The sequence below is a fragment of the Myotis daubentonii genome, chromosome 3 (genome assembly GCF_963259705.1).
Source record: "Myotis daubentonii chromosome 3, mMyoDau2.1, whole genome shotgun sequence".
In the NCBI taxonomy this organism is placed as follows: Eukaryota; Metazoa; Chordata; class Mammalia; order Chiroptera; family Vespertilionidae; genus Myotis; species Myotis daubentonii.
Genome location: NC_081842.1, coordinates 49,700,388 through 49,717,477, shown reverse-complemented (window position 1 = coordinate 49,717,477; position 17,090 = coordinate 49,700,388). Strand labels below are relative to the sequence as shown.

The 17,090-nt window shown below is 35.1% G+C and overlaps 2 protein-coding genes across 2 annotated transcripts in view; one reads left to right on the top strand and one right to left on the bottom strand.

The window, feature by feature from the left end:
• Positions 1–603: 603 nt before the first annotated feature.
• UTS2B (urotensin 2B) lies at positions 604–11,157 on the top strand. The gene is given in 4 exon segments (XM_059691656.1): positions 604–737; positions 2,263–2,299; positions 3,569–3,662; positions 11,132–11,157. Coding segments are annotated over 4 exon segments (291 nt in total).
• A 1,167-nt stretch (positions 11,158–12,324) lies between these two features.
• Positions 12,325–17,090, bottom strand: part of OSTN (osteocrin) — a 51,249-nt gene continuing 46,483 nt past the window's right edge. The window contains exon 5 of the mRNA XM_059687386.1: positions 12,325–15,002. The gene's annotated coding sequence lies outside the window, so the exon portion shown is untranslated. The remainder of the gene's footprint in view (positions 15,003–17,090) is intronic.

Genomic DNA, 17,090 nt, shown 5'->3' with positions numbered 1-17,090 from the left:
TACTCCATAATAAAAATGGTTAGGAAAATTTGAGTGATATTTCTGTTTTTAGAGTGCTGAAAGAGTTTGGTATCTGATCAATGAATGGATTGCGAGGTAAATAGCCCAAGATGGAAAGATCTCCATTTGACAAAAGTACATATCCGATCTCTTCCACAAGGTTTCTTTGCATGGTTTAGGAACCATCCCCAGAACACAAAACGTCTCATTTAGATGTGTATATAAAGTAAAATCTCCAAGTCTTATGCTATTTATATTTTTTCTTTTAAAAATAATTTTTAATTTATATTTTTATGTTAAATACAATAGTAGAGAATTTCAAAACCAGATGAAAAAGAAACAAAGTAAAATTTGCCTGCAATTTTACAAACACAGGTAAACTTTAAGATGCCACTTCAGGCATCATGTCTCTCTCTCAATCTCTCAATCTCTCTTTGAGTGTTTATATACACTCAATGATCTTTAAAACAGCCCATTCGTTTACATTATACATCTCTCTCTACACTCCTTTTATTTATGAGCATGCAGATTGATAGTTACCGTAAAACCTATTTCATTAGAAACAATTTCAGTGACACAGATTGAAAATGGAAGTTTCATTACATGAAGTTAATCATTACAGGAAATGAATTATTTCTAGATAAATAGGACACAAATAATGAAGAACTATTGCTGACTCCACTGAATAAAATTTTTGATTTTCAAAGACTGTCCAACATTGGTGAGTTAAGAATAAAGTACAGATTTTATAAATTAAAAAAATAATAGATCTATTCTAGCTTCTGAGCTGCTCTTTTCTAAATGTTAACTTATATTGAATAAAATAATAACTACTTCTTTTATGCTTCATGGAAAGCTTATGTGTTTTTCTTGTTTTATATTTGTGCCAAAAATACACTATTAAAAATATTAATATCCTATTTTGTTCAGTTAGAAGGCCCTAATGGGATCAGAAATCATTAAGTTATAAAATACTTATCTCTACTCATACTTTCTTCTCATATATAGAACCTTCACTGTACAGTTAATATTTATTTATTTTTACTAAATTCTTCAAGAATATTATTAAATGCTTCAAATCTGTTTGTAAATTTCCACTAAAGATATCACAAATTAACTGCAGTTTTGTGACAGCTAAATTATCACCCTTTAAAATCAGCTTTTTTTTTCAATTTTGGAAATTGTTGGATTAGAGCCCATTGAAAAATGAGGGCTACATCAATTGAGATATTTTTTCTTTGAGGAAGAGGGGAATCCAATGTATAATTATGCATCAGACTCTTCAAGAAATGACAGATATTGTGGCTTATGACAATATATCACCTTTTGAAGGAAACATCTGAATTATTTTTTTTAAATGTCTGTTCATGGGACAATGTACTGACAAAATAATACCTAAATAAATACTTTTTAAAAATGCAGGGTTTTAAAACTTAAAGATATGCCCATTGCAGAAAATTAATGAAATTCTGAAAAAGAAAATTCACACTCAAAATGTACAATGTAGAGGGAGTTCCTATTAATATTTTTGGGCATTTCCTTCTTTTTTAAAAAAAAATATATTTTATTGATTTTTTACAGAGAGGCAGGTAGAGGGATAGAGAGTTAGAAACATCAATGAGAGAGAAACATCGACCAGTTGCTTCCTGCACACCCCCCACTGGGGATGTGCCTGCAACCAAAGTACATGCCCTTGACTGGAATTGAATCCGGGACCCTTTAGTCCGCAGGCTAACACTCTATCCACTGAGCCAAACCGGTCAGGGAGGGCATTTCCTTCTTGATTAAATTATATCAATAAGCTTTGTGGTCTGCTTTTTCTATTTTTAATTTAATTTATTGGGGTGACATTGGTTAATAAAATCACATAGGTTTCAGGGGTACAGTTCTATAATACATTATCAGTATATTGTATTGTCTCCTTCCATCACCATTTATTCCCTTTTCCCTCTGATAGTCACTATACTATTGTCTAGTAGGGTTTTTTGTTGTGGTTGTTTGGTTTTGCTTAATCCCTTCACAAGAATTTCCTTGTTGTCTATTTTAGAAAAATTTATGTTTAGTGTTAGAAATTAGATATTTTCTCATGACCTAAGTGATTACATTTCAATATTATAGACATTGAAAAATTATTGGGTACTTTATATTATGAATCTTATAAAAATTAACTTTCCCTTCCACATAAAATCCTGATTATGTGTTCTGCAGTGAATTAAATATTATTTGCCATTTACATTTTCACCTGACAAATGTGTCTTGCAGATTAGAATTGGCTAACAAATTGAAAGAATTTGAGCAGGTGAGAATGTGAAATACTTATGTATTCAGTTTTAATAATAACTATAAGGCAATGTCTTTTAACAGTTTTTAAAATTATCAATACTATAATGTAAAACTTATAGTTGAAGTCATCATGTGATAAAATGTCTAGAAATCTGGGTTCTAGTTCTACCTCTCCAATTTCCTAACTGTGAGACTGTGGCCAAATTAAAATTCTCTAGACCTAAGTATTATCCTCATTTGTGAAATAGGAGATTAAAATTAGATTGGTGGTTTTCAAAAGTTATTTTTATTTTAGAAATTAGAAATACATTTTCCCAAACAAAATTTTATATGGTCCCAGAAAATGAAACGTATAAAATGTATTTTGCTTGTAGCAGCTGGTTCAGGGGCCTGAATTGCTGCCTTCTTGACTTGCATTTGGCCGCCTGACAGGAATCCCTTTAGCAACCCTATTGCCCCACTCCTTGATAATGCTAAGAAGAAAATTTAAAAATCATAGGATTTGATTAGTTCCAAACTCTTTCAAATACCACTGCATGCAAATCCATTAATCTATAAACCGTGTGGCTGTTTGGGAGAAAGATTTATGGCCCTCAGCAAGGACATAGTAGACCAGGCTGAACTCTCCTTTTAGACAGTTTACAAAAAATTCACATGGATTGCATTCTGGGTAGAAACTCTAAGACCTGAAAATATTATTCTCTTCCTGTTAGAAAGGACAAATATTTGAGAAAATCAAAGTATTCACATAACTCTTTGAAGCTCCTTGGAAAAGGACTGCTCATTATAAGTAATATAAAATCAAGTCCAACTACACAAGCTGTGTTTACAGGCTCCCCATTAACCCCTATAGTGCCGGGGAGCGCGATCGTGCTCCTCCTGTCTTTCACCAAAAGTGCCGGGAGCGCTATCATAATTTTTTTTCCTTAAACTGTAAAATCAGCAAAAATGCCTTGGCAAATTTAGCATAGTTCCTAGGATATTGGTTGGCACTCAAAGGGTTAATTAAACCTAGAGTGGACTTCTTTCACCCTCACCCTGTTTCTTCTGATTTCTTGTTGAGTTGTGTACCTTTACCAGACAGTCTCTCAATACAAGTTTCCTCTTCTTTCTATTTAATTCTTGTTTTTATTTTCTTTTATTATTTTTCTTTCCTTTTCAGTTTATTTTTTCTCCTTTCTTTCATATTGTCTTTTTCCTGTCTTGATATTTCCTTCCTCTCCTTTAATAGAAACAGCATGGTTGCTATTAAAGACTAATAATGATCATATTTGATTTTTAACAGCTGGAAAAGCTAAAAGAACAACTCATGGAGGCAAAAGTTGTTGAGATGTCCTATGCTATATCTGGTCTAACTTCTTCCCATTCTAATAAACAAGGTAAGTTTTCATTTCAAAATTTAAAACTGACTTCTAAAAGATTACTTTTGCAATTATTTCTAAGAGAGAAGAAATTAAGCTGACATTTCTTAATCCTGATCAAGATCAATGCTCATATTTTAAAAAAAAAGATTACAATGAAAGTGTTCTCCTATGAATGTATCTGAGCTTTGTCATGTTAACAGTGGGTGGCAAGGTCACACATTCCAGGTTAAAGCGGGAATAGACCCTTATTGTTTAAAATTGTGGCCTACTCTTGCTATTTTGGCTTAAACACTGAAACTAGGAAGATTACAAATAGAAATCATACAGTTTTAAGTCAATTCAGAATTTTAGAGCATTTCATATAAATAAGGACAACCCTCATTGCTTAATGCTTGGACCAAGGCTTGATTCATAACATTTAATTTTAGAAAGACTCATCTGTTGAATGCCTGTAAGTTTTCATAACATTTCCTGGGAAATTTTTGTTTCTTGCTGAATTAGTTCTTTTATTTGAAAAAATGTATGTATGTTTCCTCTTTTCATGGGATGAAATAAGATTCCCTAAGGCATATTTTATTTTTACTCATTCTTCTCTTCCCAGATTTCACTTCCGTAAAAAGTTAGTTTTACAAGGAAAGAGGATGAACTAATATTATTTAAACACTTAGCACATACCAGATATTTTATATTTTAATATTTTAAAATGTGATGGCTAAGCATATAGGCTCTAGAGATAGACTACCTGGGTTCAAATTTTAACAACTTTGAGATGTCCTACCTATGTGACCTTGGGCAATTATATACCTTCCTATGCTTCTTCTTCTTTTTCTTCTTTTTCTTTTTTTTTTTTTGCTCCAAATTCAAATGATAATAATAATGTTCATGAGAGCACTGGGTGGATTTGATAAGTTAATGTATGAAAGGCATTTAAACTAATATCTAACATACTAGTACAGTAAGTAGTATGTAAAAATCTTTTATCATTTTAATCATTATTACTATAATTATGATTTTATTCTCACCATAAACACCATAAGATAGCTATTATGAGGCTTATTTTATAGGTGGGAAAATTATATCTTAGAGGGGTTAAATTATATGCTGAAAATAACCCAACTACTAAGTCACTTAGTTAATGCTTGAAGGAGAGTGGTAGAAGATGAACTGAAAGATGGAATGGAGGGAACCTTCAGGATTTTTAAAATCTTCCGCTTTAACTAGGTATCATAGGGAATTCACTGGAAAGTTTTGAGCAAGTGAATATGAAAGAAATTTTGATAGAATCATTATTGATGTTTTATGTATAATGTACTATAAAAGATGGGCAAAATGGATGTAGAAAAATCTTTAATGAGGCTACTTTAATAACCCATATGATAAATGGTGGTAGTTTGGATTAGACTGGCAGTAGTGAATTGATATGTAGGAGTCAGATTCTGGATATGTTTTTGAACAAAAAGTCAACAAAATGCTCTTTAATATTACATAGAGTATTTTAAAAAGGCAGGTTCCAAAAGTGACTCCAAAGTGTTTGTTCTGAGCAACTAGAAGAAAAGGGCAGTTTCTAGTTCTGAGCCATGTATAGCTGGAGGAAGAGACTGTTTGGTGCTACAGAGGGTCAGAATAGAGATTTATTGGACCTTCCCATAGTCAGTTTAGCCAATTTCAGAGGCCTAATATAATAAAGTCTAAATATAAAGTCCAATGCATGTAATACGACCCTCTTCTATTTTGTCTATATCCATCTGGAATGTTGCTATATCTTGCTTGCTCCAATATTGCCAGGACAGAGGAGAGGGAGAGAAGACTCATCCCAATTTTCAACTGCCTCAGTTCACAAATGATAGGTGTCACTTTTACTGAAGTCCATTGGCCAGAATTAGTCACTTGGGCTGCCACCAAAATATTGGCAAGACAGGCTGGGTGTCTAACTGTTAGGAAGTATATATGATACTTGGGAGCACTTCCTCAACCATAGTCAATCCTTTAATCTCCTCTTAAACATATAGACTCTACTTAACCCATTCTCATTAGAGACAACACTAAATCCCTTTCTCTGACTTCACCCAGTACAGAACAAGCTCTTTAAGAGATACTGACTAGTCTTTATCAGATACAGTGTGACTCCTCTTCATTCACACATGTGTTAAAGGACAAGTTATTCACCCTCCACAAATCCAATAATTGGCAGAGGATCAGGGACAGGATAACCACAATCAATAATCCCATTCATAACTGAAAAGAACCAGAGACACACAACATCTAGAATGCTGACCTTCAGCAGTTCTGAAATCTCACTGAGTAGATATTGTAAAGTTCCCCTACCCTATGATGGAAAAAGGTTTCTTGATTAGGGCTGCTAAGGTCTAGGAAGAGTCCTTGGCCCATTGTATTGTTTCTGCTGGCTCCACCCTTTCTGAGGTTTTGGCTTTTTCATCACTATTCCCAGACAGATTTTATGCACTATATGGGTAATAGTTCCTTCTGGAGGATTGTATGGTTTTCTCAAGTTGCATCCTACTCTTGCAATGTTGAAGGTTAGTTTTATTTTGCCTTAAAGTGTCATAGACATTTTTCATTTAGAGTTTCTCTGGCAATAATGTAATTTTAAAAATTTAGAAAGCTTCCCAACTATTTGCTATCTTCCAAGATTAAAAAACACACAATTTTAATTATTTTGCATCCTCACCCCCAACTTAGAAGCAGTTGCCTTGATACTACCTGGAAAATACCTTAAAGGCTACAAAGTCTGGTTTTTGCCCTGTGTTCTTTATTCCAACTGATATTTACTAAGCCTCTGTCACTCAGTCATTTTAAATTTCATTTTATAGTGTTTGGGATATAGAAACAGTTAGCTCTTTCAACAGTTCAAGACTTTCTATTTCTGAACTCTATTCCCTTTTTATTTGTTTGCTAAGATACCATTTCCTTCCTACACTCATTAATTTCTTGCAATGCTTTGCTATATGTACCCAACATCAACCTAAAAATACTGCCAATATTCTATTTTCCAACCTTTTCTTCCATGTGTTTAAGAGAAACACAATCTGCATCTGAACTGTAACAGATGTCAGTCGTACCACTTATTTTGCTACTTTGTAAAATTTCTCTTCATTTTTCCAGCCAATGATATCCTTTTCTTTGTCTGCCATTAACCAGTTGCTGAGACTGAGCCACAATTTAGGTTCTTCTTAGAGCAGCACCTTACTTCAAGGTATCAAATTGTATTTTGGCATAAATGAGGAAAAGTACATTAATAAAATAACTTTAAAATCTTAGTAATGTTACTTGCTTTAAGATTTATTTTGTGTTTATATGAAGCCTTATTATGTTAGCCATTTTCCTTCTCTTTGTGCCTACACCACGTGCCCCTGGAGCAGAATAAGAAAAATCGAGACAAGCTCACTTTTAAATGCCAGAATGAGGCACATGATCTTCACCTAACTTAACGGGGTTAGGGAAATACCTGGGACATCCAGAGAGGCACAAAGTTTAGTTGGAGCATCCTATCCCTACCACAGATATTTTGGGCTTATTATGAAATCTCTCTATATAAAACCCTAATATGCAAATAGACCAAACAGCTGAACAACTGAACTGAACAACCAGTCACTATGACATGCACTAACCACCAGGGGTTGCGCACAGAACATGGTAGGTGTTGGCAGCAGGTGTCAGAGCGCAGAGCATGGTGGGCATCAGCCGCGGCCGGAAGTTAGAGCAGGTGAGCAGGGGTGACAGACCAAGGTGGGGGTGCCGGTCGCTGTCACTGGGGCAAGCCTCTGGTGTTTACTGAAAATTCTTTGCTCCCATGTGCTGTGGTCCCACCCAGCGCTCACACCTACTGCTGGTGCTGGCCCTGTTTGCACCCACTGCCGGTGCCTGAACCGCTGCTCTCTTGGTGCTGTCAGCTGGTGTGAGAGGTGGCTGCTGGCCCCGATTGCCCCTCAGGGCTTCTCCACCTGCCCCTGCTCCTGAGGGGCAATCGGGGCAGCAGCTGCCACTCGCACCTGCTGATGAAGCTGGCCCTGCTTGCACCCGCTGCTGGCACCGGCCCCAATCCCTTTGTGCCATCAGTGGGTGCGAGTGGGGCCGGCACTGTCAGCACATGGGAGTAGCAGTGGTGGGAGTGGGGCTGCTGGCAGACAGGGGACTGGGGACTTCAGAGGGAGAAGCTGGGTGGTAGTGTGGAGAGTGGGCCGAGACTGGCCCCTGTGCCCACCTCAGCCTTGTGGCCCACAGTTCCTTTCAAGGTGCATGAATTTGTGCACTGGGCTTCTAGTGTGTAATAAAATCTTCCCCAAAGTGAATTGAATAGACTTTTAAATACATAAGTTTGGAGTTTGGGGAAGCAGCCCAGATTGGAAATATAAATTTGACAGTTACCAGCATATCAATATGATGAGACCACTTAGGGAATGACTCTAGATATAAAAAGAAAGATAACTAAAACTGAGTCTCAGTTCACTTCACGTTTAAAGATTGGGCAGATAAGAATCAGCAAAGAAGACTGAGTAGGAACAGCTACCAGAAAAGGAGGCTACAAAGAGAGATGCCCCAGAAGTCAAATTAAAAAAAAAAAAAGCCTGTTTCTAGGAAGAAATCGTTCAACTATATTTGAAGCTATGATAGATCCAGTGAGAGGAGATCTGAGACCTTTCATCTGAACATCAATGAAAAGGCTATTAATGACTTTGAAAAGAATCGTTTGATGAACTTTTAGTTAAAGAGATATGGTAAAACAATAGGAACTATTGATAATAGACAGTTATTTTGAGGACTTTTGTTCTAAAGGCTAAAAAAGGGATATTAAGGAATATTAAGATATAAAGAAAGAGGAGTTTGAGGTGGGGAAAGAAAGCATTTTGTTTGTCTTTAAGCAAGGAGATATTAAAACATATATGTATGTAGTAGGAACAAAATAAATATTTGTGGTGATAAACATGAGCTATATGCCTAGATTAGGTCACCGAAACAGTCCACATTATATTTGAAGTGTGCTTCTACTGGCACAACTGGAAACTACCATAAATAACAATGTATGAGGATTAAATGGACCCAGAAATCAAGCTTAAGGCAATAGTAACTTACACTTACTGTGAGATATTGTAATTTGCTTTAATTATTTAATATATAGCTGATAAACACTTGTTAAATTCTTTCATTCATTAAAATATACCTAACACCTAGTATTATGCAAAAAATAGTATGATGAATGACCAGACAGACATGATGTGACACTGGAATGACACTAGGCTTTCCTACACATAAATGTAAATGATAGAAAAGCATCGAGGAGCTGGCTCTAATGGTGATTTCATTAAGGACAGCTCCCTTCAACCAGGTCTGAAAATTCTCCCAAACTGTATTCCATGGCATACTTAATTGAACTGCTCATGTCACTTAAGTCTTGGATATGATGAGCAGATCTACATTTTTCTGCCAGGCGGTACTATTCAAAGATATCCAAAGGGATGGAAAGCACACTATGAAAAGAAGGTTGTATTAAAGAGGCCAAGCTCTTCAGTTTAATGCTGAAAAATAAACTTCTCCTTTCATAGAATTCCAACATGGTTTTGTTTAAAGAAACAAAATGGGTTGAGTGCCTCTTGTAGAAATGAAAATCGACTCTGAGTGCTGCCATAACACTGTGGGTATAATGGTTATGAACACAAGGGTGACAATCTGCAGAGGGAGTTTGGGAGGGAACTGGTAGATATTTATCATTTGTTTCAGTGTCTTAACTGTACTGAGGTGTGTGTTTTTTTCCAATTCTTTCATTGTGCATCCTATTAACTAATAGTGAATCAAAGACCCAACTCCCTGAGGTCTTAACTTCACAAACCTTTTAAATTGAAGCTACTGTATGTCAGGCAATTAATTAGAATCAGTCCAAAGAAGATTTAATGTAATTTATTAATATATTTGAAGATTAAAATATTGATTGAATTGGTTTGATTTTTCTGAAACATCATTTTATGACCAGATTGTGAAGACTCAAAAATTACTAAAATATCACCCTGACTGGTGTGGCTCAGTTGGTTGGAATATCGTCCTGCGCACCAAAAGACTGCAGGCCCAAGTCCCAGCCAGGGCACATACCCAGGTTTCAGGTTCTATCCTTGGTTGGGGCATGTGCTTGAGGCTTGTGGCAACCAATTGATATTTCTCTCTGACATCGATGTTTCTCTCTCTCAAAAATCAATTTTAAAAAATGCAACATTAAAAAAAAAATACTTAAAATTATTTGGTGGTTTGCAAACAGAACTTTAAACTGTCTTCCTTCTTCTTCCCCTAATAAATAGGAACACATATATTACTGCTTATTTATGTGACTTCCTTCTGGGATTTCAGTTACTTCCAACTATAAAATAGAGGGGTGCATCTAATAGGACAACCTACTATATTCTCTGAACTGTATTATATGTATTATAATACATATTACATTATCCTACATAATAAAAGGCTAATATACAAATAGACCAAATGGTGGAACAACCAAACAGCCAAACAACTAGTTGCTATGATGTGCGCTGACCACCAGGGGGCCTATGCAGAACATGGCAGGCATTGGCTGTGGCGGGATGGTGGAGCAGGTGAGCGGGGGTGCCAGACCAAGGCGGGGCTCCAGTCGCTGTCATTGGGGCGAGCCTCTGGTGGTTACTGAAAATTCTTTGCTTCTTTGCGCCATGGTCCCACATGGTGCTCGCACCTGCTCCCAGCACTGGCCCTGTTTGCACCCACAGCTGGAGTCACTGCTTGCATCTACTGCCGGTGCCCAGCACCGGTCTCAATTATTCAGTACCATCAAGGGTGTGAGTGGTGGCTGCAAACCCCAATCATTCCTGAAGGCTTCTCCACCTCCCCCTGCTCCTGAGGGGTGATCAGGGCAACAGCCACCGCTCATACCCGCTGAAGGTGCTGGCCCCACTTGTACCCGCTGCTGGTGCTGGCCCCAATCGCTCTGCACCCTCAGTGGGTGTGAGTGATGCCATCAGCACATGGGAGTGGTGGTAGCAGGAGCAGGGCTGCTGGCAGACAGGGGACCAGGGGCCGCAGCGGGAGGGGCCAGGAGGGGGTGCGGAGAATGGGACGAGACCTGCCCCTGTGCCCACTGCAGCCTTGCGGCCCACAGTTCCTTTCAAGGTGCACGAATTTGTGCACTGGGCCCCTAGTTATAATATAATAGTGCTGTCCAATAGAACTATATGTGATGATGAGACCATTCTCTAATTTGCACTGCATGTTCTGGCAGGCACTAGCTACAAATCACTATTGAGCTCTTGAAATGTGGTGTATGATGGAGAAGTTGAATTTCCAAATTTTATTTAATTCTTATTAGTTGAAAGATCCACATGAGGCTAATAAGTACCAGATTGAATATCCCGTATATAATACTTTCTCATACTCAAGCACACATAAAATTATTAAAATCTAATGTTTTACCAAATATCTTCCTAATAAGTAATTTGTTTTATTTTTAGCTAGCTTTTGGAAATACTGTATCTAAAGTTTTTTCTCTGGATGCAAAAATATTAACACTAGAACAAGACATATCTCCTCACTCTATAGCTTAAAGACTGTAGTTATTTCAAGCATAAAGGAACTGTGGCATTTATTTTGTGTACTATATCCTTAAGATTTATGTTGTGAACAATGATAAATTAGTTGCACTTTGAATGGCATGGGATTATCAAAATGGCTTTGTAGAGCTAAAATTGAGAGTGCTATATCTATTGTATGCTTTCCATAAATTCATAGTCCACATATAGTTTTGTCCAGTGATGACTATACTATTAAACTATTAATTAAAATATTTTAAAAAGCATCTTGGGAAATGAAAATAAGTTATATTATCTCAATTTATGTGAAAAATATGCATTAGTGTCTTTCTCCTTTTCATGATTGTGTAATTATCTCTTTCCTGTGAAATGGGACAGTTATCACTACAACTAAATGAATACATTACTAAGGAGCAGAAATGTATTGTTTATTGGACTCTGAAGAAAGTAGTATTAGATATCTCAGAGATAGATATGAAGAAAACTTTCTTACATAACAATGCACTTTTCGGTTTCTTAATACTCATCTTTGCCTCCTTCACATTATCAGAAATTACCTAGGACTCTCAGCATGTCTAAAAGAGACTAGACTCAGTGTGCTAATAAACAACAAACAACAAAAATTCATTGGCTTTTCTTTGATTTCCCCTCACCCCAACATTTATACATTAACTGCTCTTGCTTATTTCATCAATGCAAGATTGGGAATTCAACTTTAATTTTGTCTTCCACTTGTGCTGGCACAGAAACTTTATAATTAAAGTTACTTTATAATTAAAGAGTATTAATGACTATAATAGCCTACACATATTCCCTTACTTCATAATATCGAGGAAATGCAGTTTATCTATATAATATTAATTATTTGGTGCTTACAGATAAAACAAAAGACAAAATGAACAGTTGCTTAAAGTAACAAAAGAAAAAAAAATGAATAAAACAGACCAAGTTCAGTAAAATGCTTGTAGTGCCATGTATACACTTGTTAGGAGACACTCTAATTTACATAAGGATTACTTGCTCAATAATGCCCGAAATGTTCCCATTTATTTACACCAGTTGTGAACACAAATATATGATCATAAAGAAAGACAAGATATCTTGTTTTCATCATCTCATGTTTATTAACTTTGGAGCAGTTGAACAATATTCAAGCATTTTGAACCTTTTGGGGTAATGTCATTCAAAAGCATTTGACACTTCTTCCATTTAGAAGATTCCATTAGGTTATCATTTAGTAATTGGTTTTAAGACATTTAATTCCCTAAAGCTATCTGGAGATTAAAGGTTGAATTTGCTAAACTTTTTATAGTGTCAGTAAAAGTAGCCAGGAATCAATATCCTGTCATTAAAAAATTGATCATGCAATTGATGCGAGAACTCAGAAATCTATATTCACAATTTGCTTTATGAAGGTTCACACAGGAACAAAGAGAAAAAAAGGTAATGTATTTTTGAAACTAAATGAAAAGTCTTTTCTAGTGACTTTTCTGTGAAATATAACTGGATTTAGTAATATAAAATACCTTGGACAAATAAATGAGATGACTCGTCATATGCCTAACAGAAATTTTGTCTTAATTTTATGCTATGTTAAAAGAATATCCTATTTTAAACTAGTATGCTGCTGATTTATTTTCTGCTCAGTATAAAGTAGTGGTAAAAATTAAAATATGAAATGATATAGTTGCAAGTGGAGAAAACATTTTTTGCTTCATGGGAGTCTTGTGCATATATTATATTATGAGACAAGTGTATTACATATTAGAATAGAGTATAAATCAATATATTGTGACCTCTTACTTTAATTAAATTGGATGCCATAAGCATAATTTTGAATTTAAAAAATGAAAAAGATAGAAAATCAATGGATTTAATTCAACTTAAATCTTCATCATGAAAAAATATTTAGGTTAAATTAGGTTTGAATACCTTTTGTCAAAGCATGAAGCAGTAGCACCCAGGTGGATTACAAGCTCACAAATACGCAAATGGGGAAAAAAAAAAGGAAAGAAAACGCTTCCAAAGAACAGGGAACATTTTACAATTCATCAGAAGGTTAGGGAAAAGTGGGCAAGAGAAATTATAACTTCTTAAATAATCTTTCAAATAGCGATTCCTGCAGAATATCTGCCCGTGTAGCACTACTAACTCTCTCATGCAATTTTATGAAAAACAGAATTGGTGAGCTTTCTCAAAATGCATCTTTCTTTGCTACAGCCTCTCTATCACAATTAAAATAATAATTCATTCACTGTTTTTCTTAAACTTTAAATTTGACTTTTAGCAGTTGGAAAATTTTCTCTAAATCTAAGAAGTTATATACAAAACCATTACGTATTCTAAATACATATGTTCATTTGTATGTTTCTCTGAGCTTATTTTAGTCTTCAGATTGTACATTTATTCCTTTTTAGTTAAAGAATTAACAACTACCCATTTCTCTCTTCTTCTTTCAATGTAAATATACCTTTTCATTGCATTCTTCATTTTATGCTAAAGTAAATTGCTTTTCTGGCCAATTTTTTTTTTAAATCAGGTCTGTTTGGCACTGATTACTGGGGTTTAAGGAAGTGTTTTCAGAGAATTTATAAACTTCTCCTAATATGCTAAATCTCTGGACCACAAATAAGTTATATTTGTGTTTTGAAACCATATCCAATGCACAAACATTAAATTACAGTAACATCACAGTTATTGCTGAGAATCAAACTTTCCAGACTACCAAACTTTATGCTTTGATAGGTCAATTAAAAATAATTTGGATCATTTTAAAGAAATCACTTTCCAATACTTATACTCTTTAATGCCTCATTAAACACAGTATATGAAACAGATTAAACAGTTTCTTAGGTGAGTCAGTAATATAAAAAAGATGGATTATTGTACTAATGTTAAAATTTACTGTGCTAAAATTATGTGTATTTAAACCGGCCACAGACTATCCTGATGGTCTACTACTTGATATTCTTTGACTTCCCCACACTTTCATCTGTTACTTCTGTGAGTAGTTCTCGTAATCAGCCACTGCTGCTCTTAATTATCAGTTGTAATTGAGAGAAAAGGAAAGTTATTAGGAGACACAGGCTATCTAAGCTTGACAGATGAGTCGTATCCTTCACTTCCTAACTACAAGTCAATATGCTCTGACCTGCGGGCATTTTCTCAGTTCTCTGGAAGACTAAAATTTATGGGCTTAATTATTGCTATTTTTTTCTTTGCTCAGAGAATTTCTTTTGCTTATTTCTAGAACTAGGGATGAGTATTATTTGATTGAAAATAACTGAAATTTGAATATAATATGAGAAGGCTAATTTCATAATTATTACCCAAGAAGTTCATAGACAAAGGATAAGAAAAAGTAAAAGCATTAAAGAGAAAATGCACAGCATTGTCTTTTTTTTGTTCCCCAATACTGACAGATTGCACCTAAATTTTACAGAAACAAATTAGTCTTCAGTTATTCTTCAACTGCATAAATGTAAAAGGTAAATGCATATAGAAAGCATTTCACTATGTTGTGTTGTTTGACTATTTCTTAGAAAAATAAAGTTTGGGGTCATGTAACTATTCCTGAACAACTAAAATGTAAATTAAAAAATATCCATGCTTTGAAATGATCTGCATAATTTACTTAAGGCTGTAACAACACTGGGATGTGATGGACCTAAGTTCAAGCTTTGGAAAGAAATTGCAGAAGGTCAGTTCCTTCAAAGTTTAATCATTAAGGAGTGTGAAGAACATCTGAAGCATCTTCCGTGTTTCTGTGACATTTCACCCAAGGAAGTCACATCTGCAAAAATGAAAGTTGAAATGGTTAAAGCTAAGGAGAACTCTGAAGATAAGGGGAAATCCACCAACTGTGGTTGAGAAGAGCCAAAACTCTAATTATTTGGTGTTTCATTATGGCTTTTACTTATGTGGTATATCTTCATTGCAAAAACAACATGAAAAATGGTAATTTCTGATTAAATGCATTACAAAGAGCATTTTTAATGTATAAATGAGGTACTTGTGCTCAAGCCATACTTTCTTTGTTTGGGTACCTGCTATAATCTATTTCTTTTGAGATTTCAATCTTGTTTCAAAGGATATTGCTGTGATAAACAAAAGAAAGATAAGAAAAATCTGACTACTACCTTCTATTTATTGTTATGATAACACATTGATATTTGTTGTATATTTTGCTCTATTTAAAGAACCAACTATATAATGGCATTTAAACATGATATTTCTATTAGTTGAGATGTTAACTTGATGTTAACATGTTAATGTTGTTCTAAAATGAAAATTTCCAGTATAATACAGCAACATTTGCCTCACATTACTTCAAGTCTTAAAGCATGTGATGGCCCAGGGGAGCACAACTAATGGTTATATTTCTACCAGATTTCATCAAGTAGGAGTCCTGATTTCCATGGCAGAGACTTAGAACTTGTTACTTGCATCTACAGAATTTATGAAACCTAGACAAAATACTTCTCTGAATTTGAGCTGCTTGGAGCTTGGATCGATTAAAATTTCAAACTTTGGGCCAATAGATTAATGTTTTGAGAAGAATATTGAGTAAATATTAGGTTATTTTATTTTCTAAACACATATCACGGAAGAGATTAGGCATTTTTTTCCTGAAAACTAGATAACACATGAGATGTTTCTAGAGTTGACCTTAAACCAAGAAAAACTTTCATGATTAGCAATAGTTTCACTTTTAGTGTGAAGACTTATAGTGAAATGCAGAAGTAAAAACCCGTAAATGAACCTGCTCTAAAAGGGTATACATCTTCTCCCACAAAAGTGAAGCCAAGATTCTTACAAAGTCTGAGATACTGTGTTTGTTTTAGAATTGTATAATCAGTGATGTTAGCATAGCAATGATAATTTAGCATCCACAAGACCATATAGATCATAAAGAGAATATTGGCCTAGAAGACCAGTGACCTGGTTCTGGATCTTGCTCTATTTGAGGGCCTGTAAAATTTGGGGCAAATCAAAATTTCCGCTCATAGTCTCTGTGTTCTTATTTGCTACAAAATAAATAAATAAATAAATAAACAAATAAATAAATAAAGGATTAAACAAGACTATGTTCTTGAATCTCTATTGACTTAAATTCATGACTAAGTCACTACATATTATTTTAATGATTCAGGTTATCTATTAAAAGATACATGCATTGCATTTTCTATATAATCCAAAAGAACACTGTGACAAAAGAAAATAATGTACCAAAAAATAATTTTGAAAATTAGAAATATATATTTTATGTCTTTCATTTTCATGCTCTATAAAACATGAAACTTCACATGAGGAAGTCAAAAAATATCTGAGAAATCTTGGTGATAGTGGTAGGAAATAAAGAATCTATATATATATAAAAGCCTAAGCGACCATTACAACCAGCGAACTGGCTGATCGGACAACCGGCCGGTAGCTGTCACATGCACTGACCACCAGGGGCAGATGCTCTGCAGGAGCTGCCCCCTGGTGGTCAGTGCGCTCCCACAGCCAACCTCCCACAGACAGCCAACTTCCCTCAGTCCCTCCCTCTAGGCAGCCAACCTCCTGCAGTCCCTCCTGTGGCTGGCCAGGCCGAGGGACCCCATCTGTGCACGAATTCGTGCACTAGGCCTCTAGTAGAAAGAAAATGGTTGAACAGGTGAACCCACATGGTTGATAAAAGGGAAAGGAAGTATGTATGATGTTCAATTCTTTCCTAAGCTTAATTTTTTATGATATTACTATCTCAAGACTTTAATAATAAAGACTGTGGTTGTCATAACATTCAACAAAGTCTGTTAAGTGAAGGAGGTAATATACTAATTTGAAGTTTATCCCACAGTGATTCTGTAAACATCATATTAATTCAAGTCCATTTTCA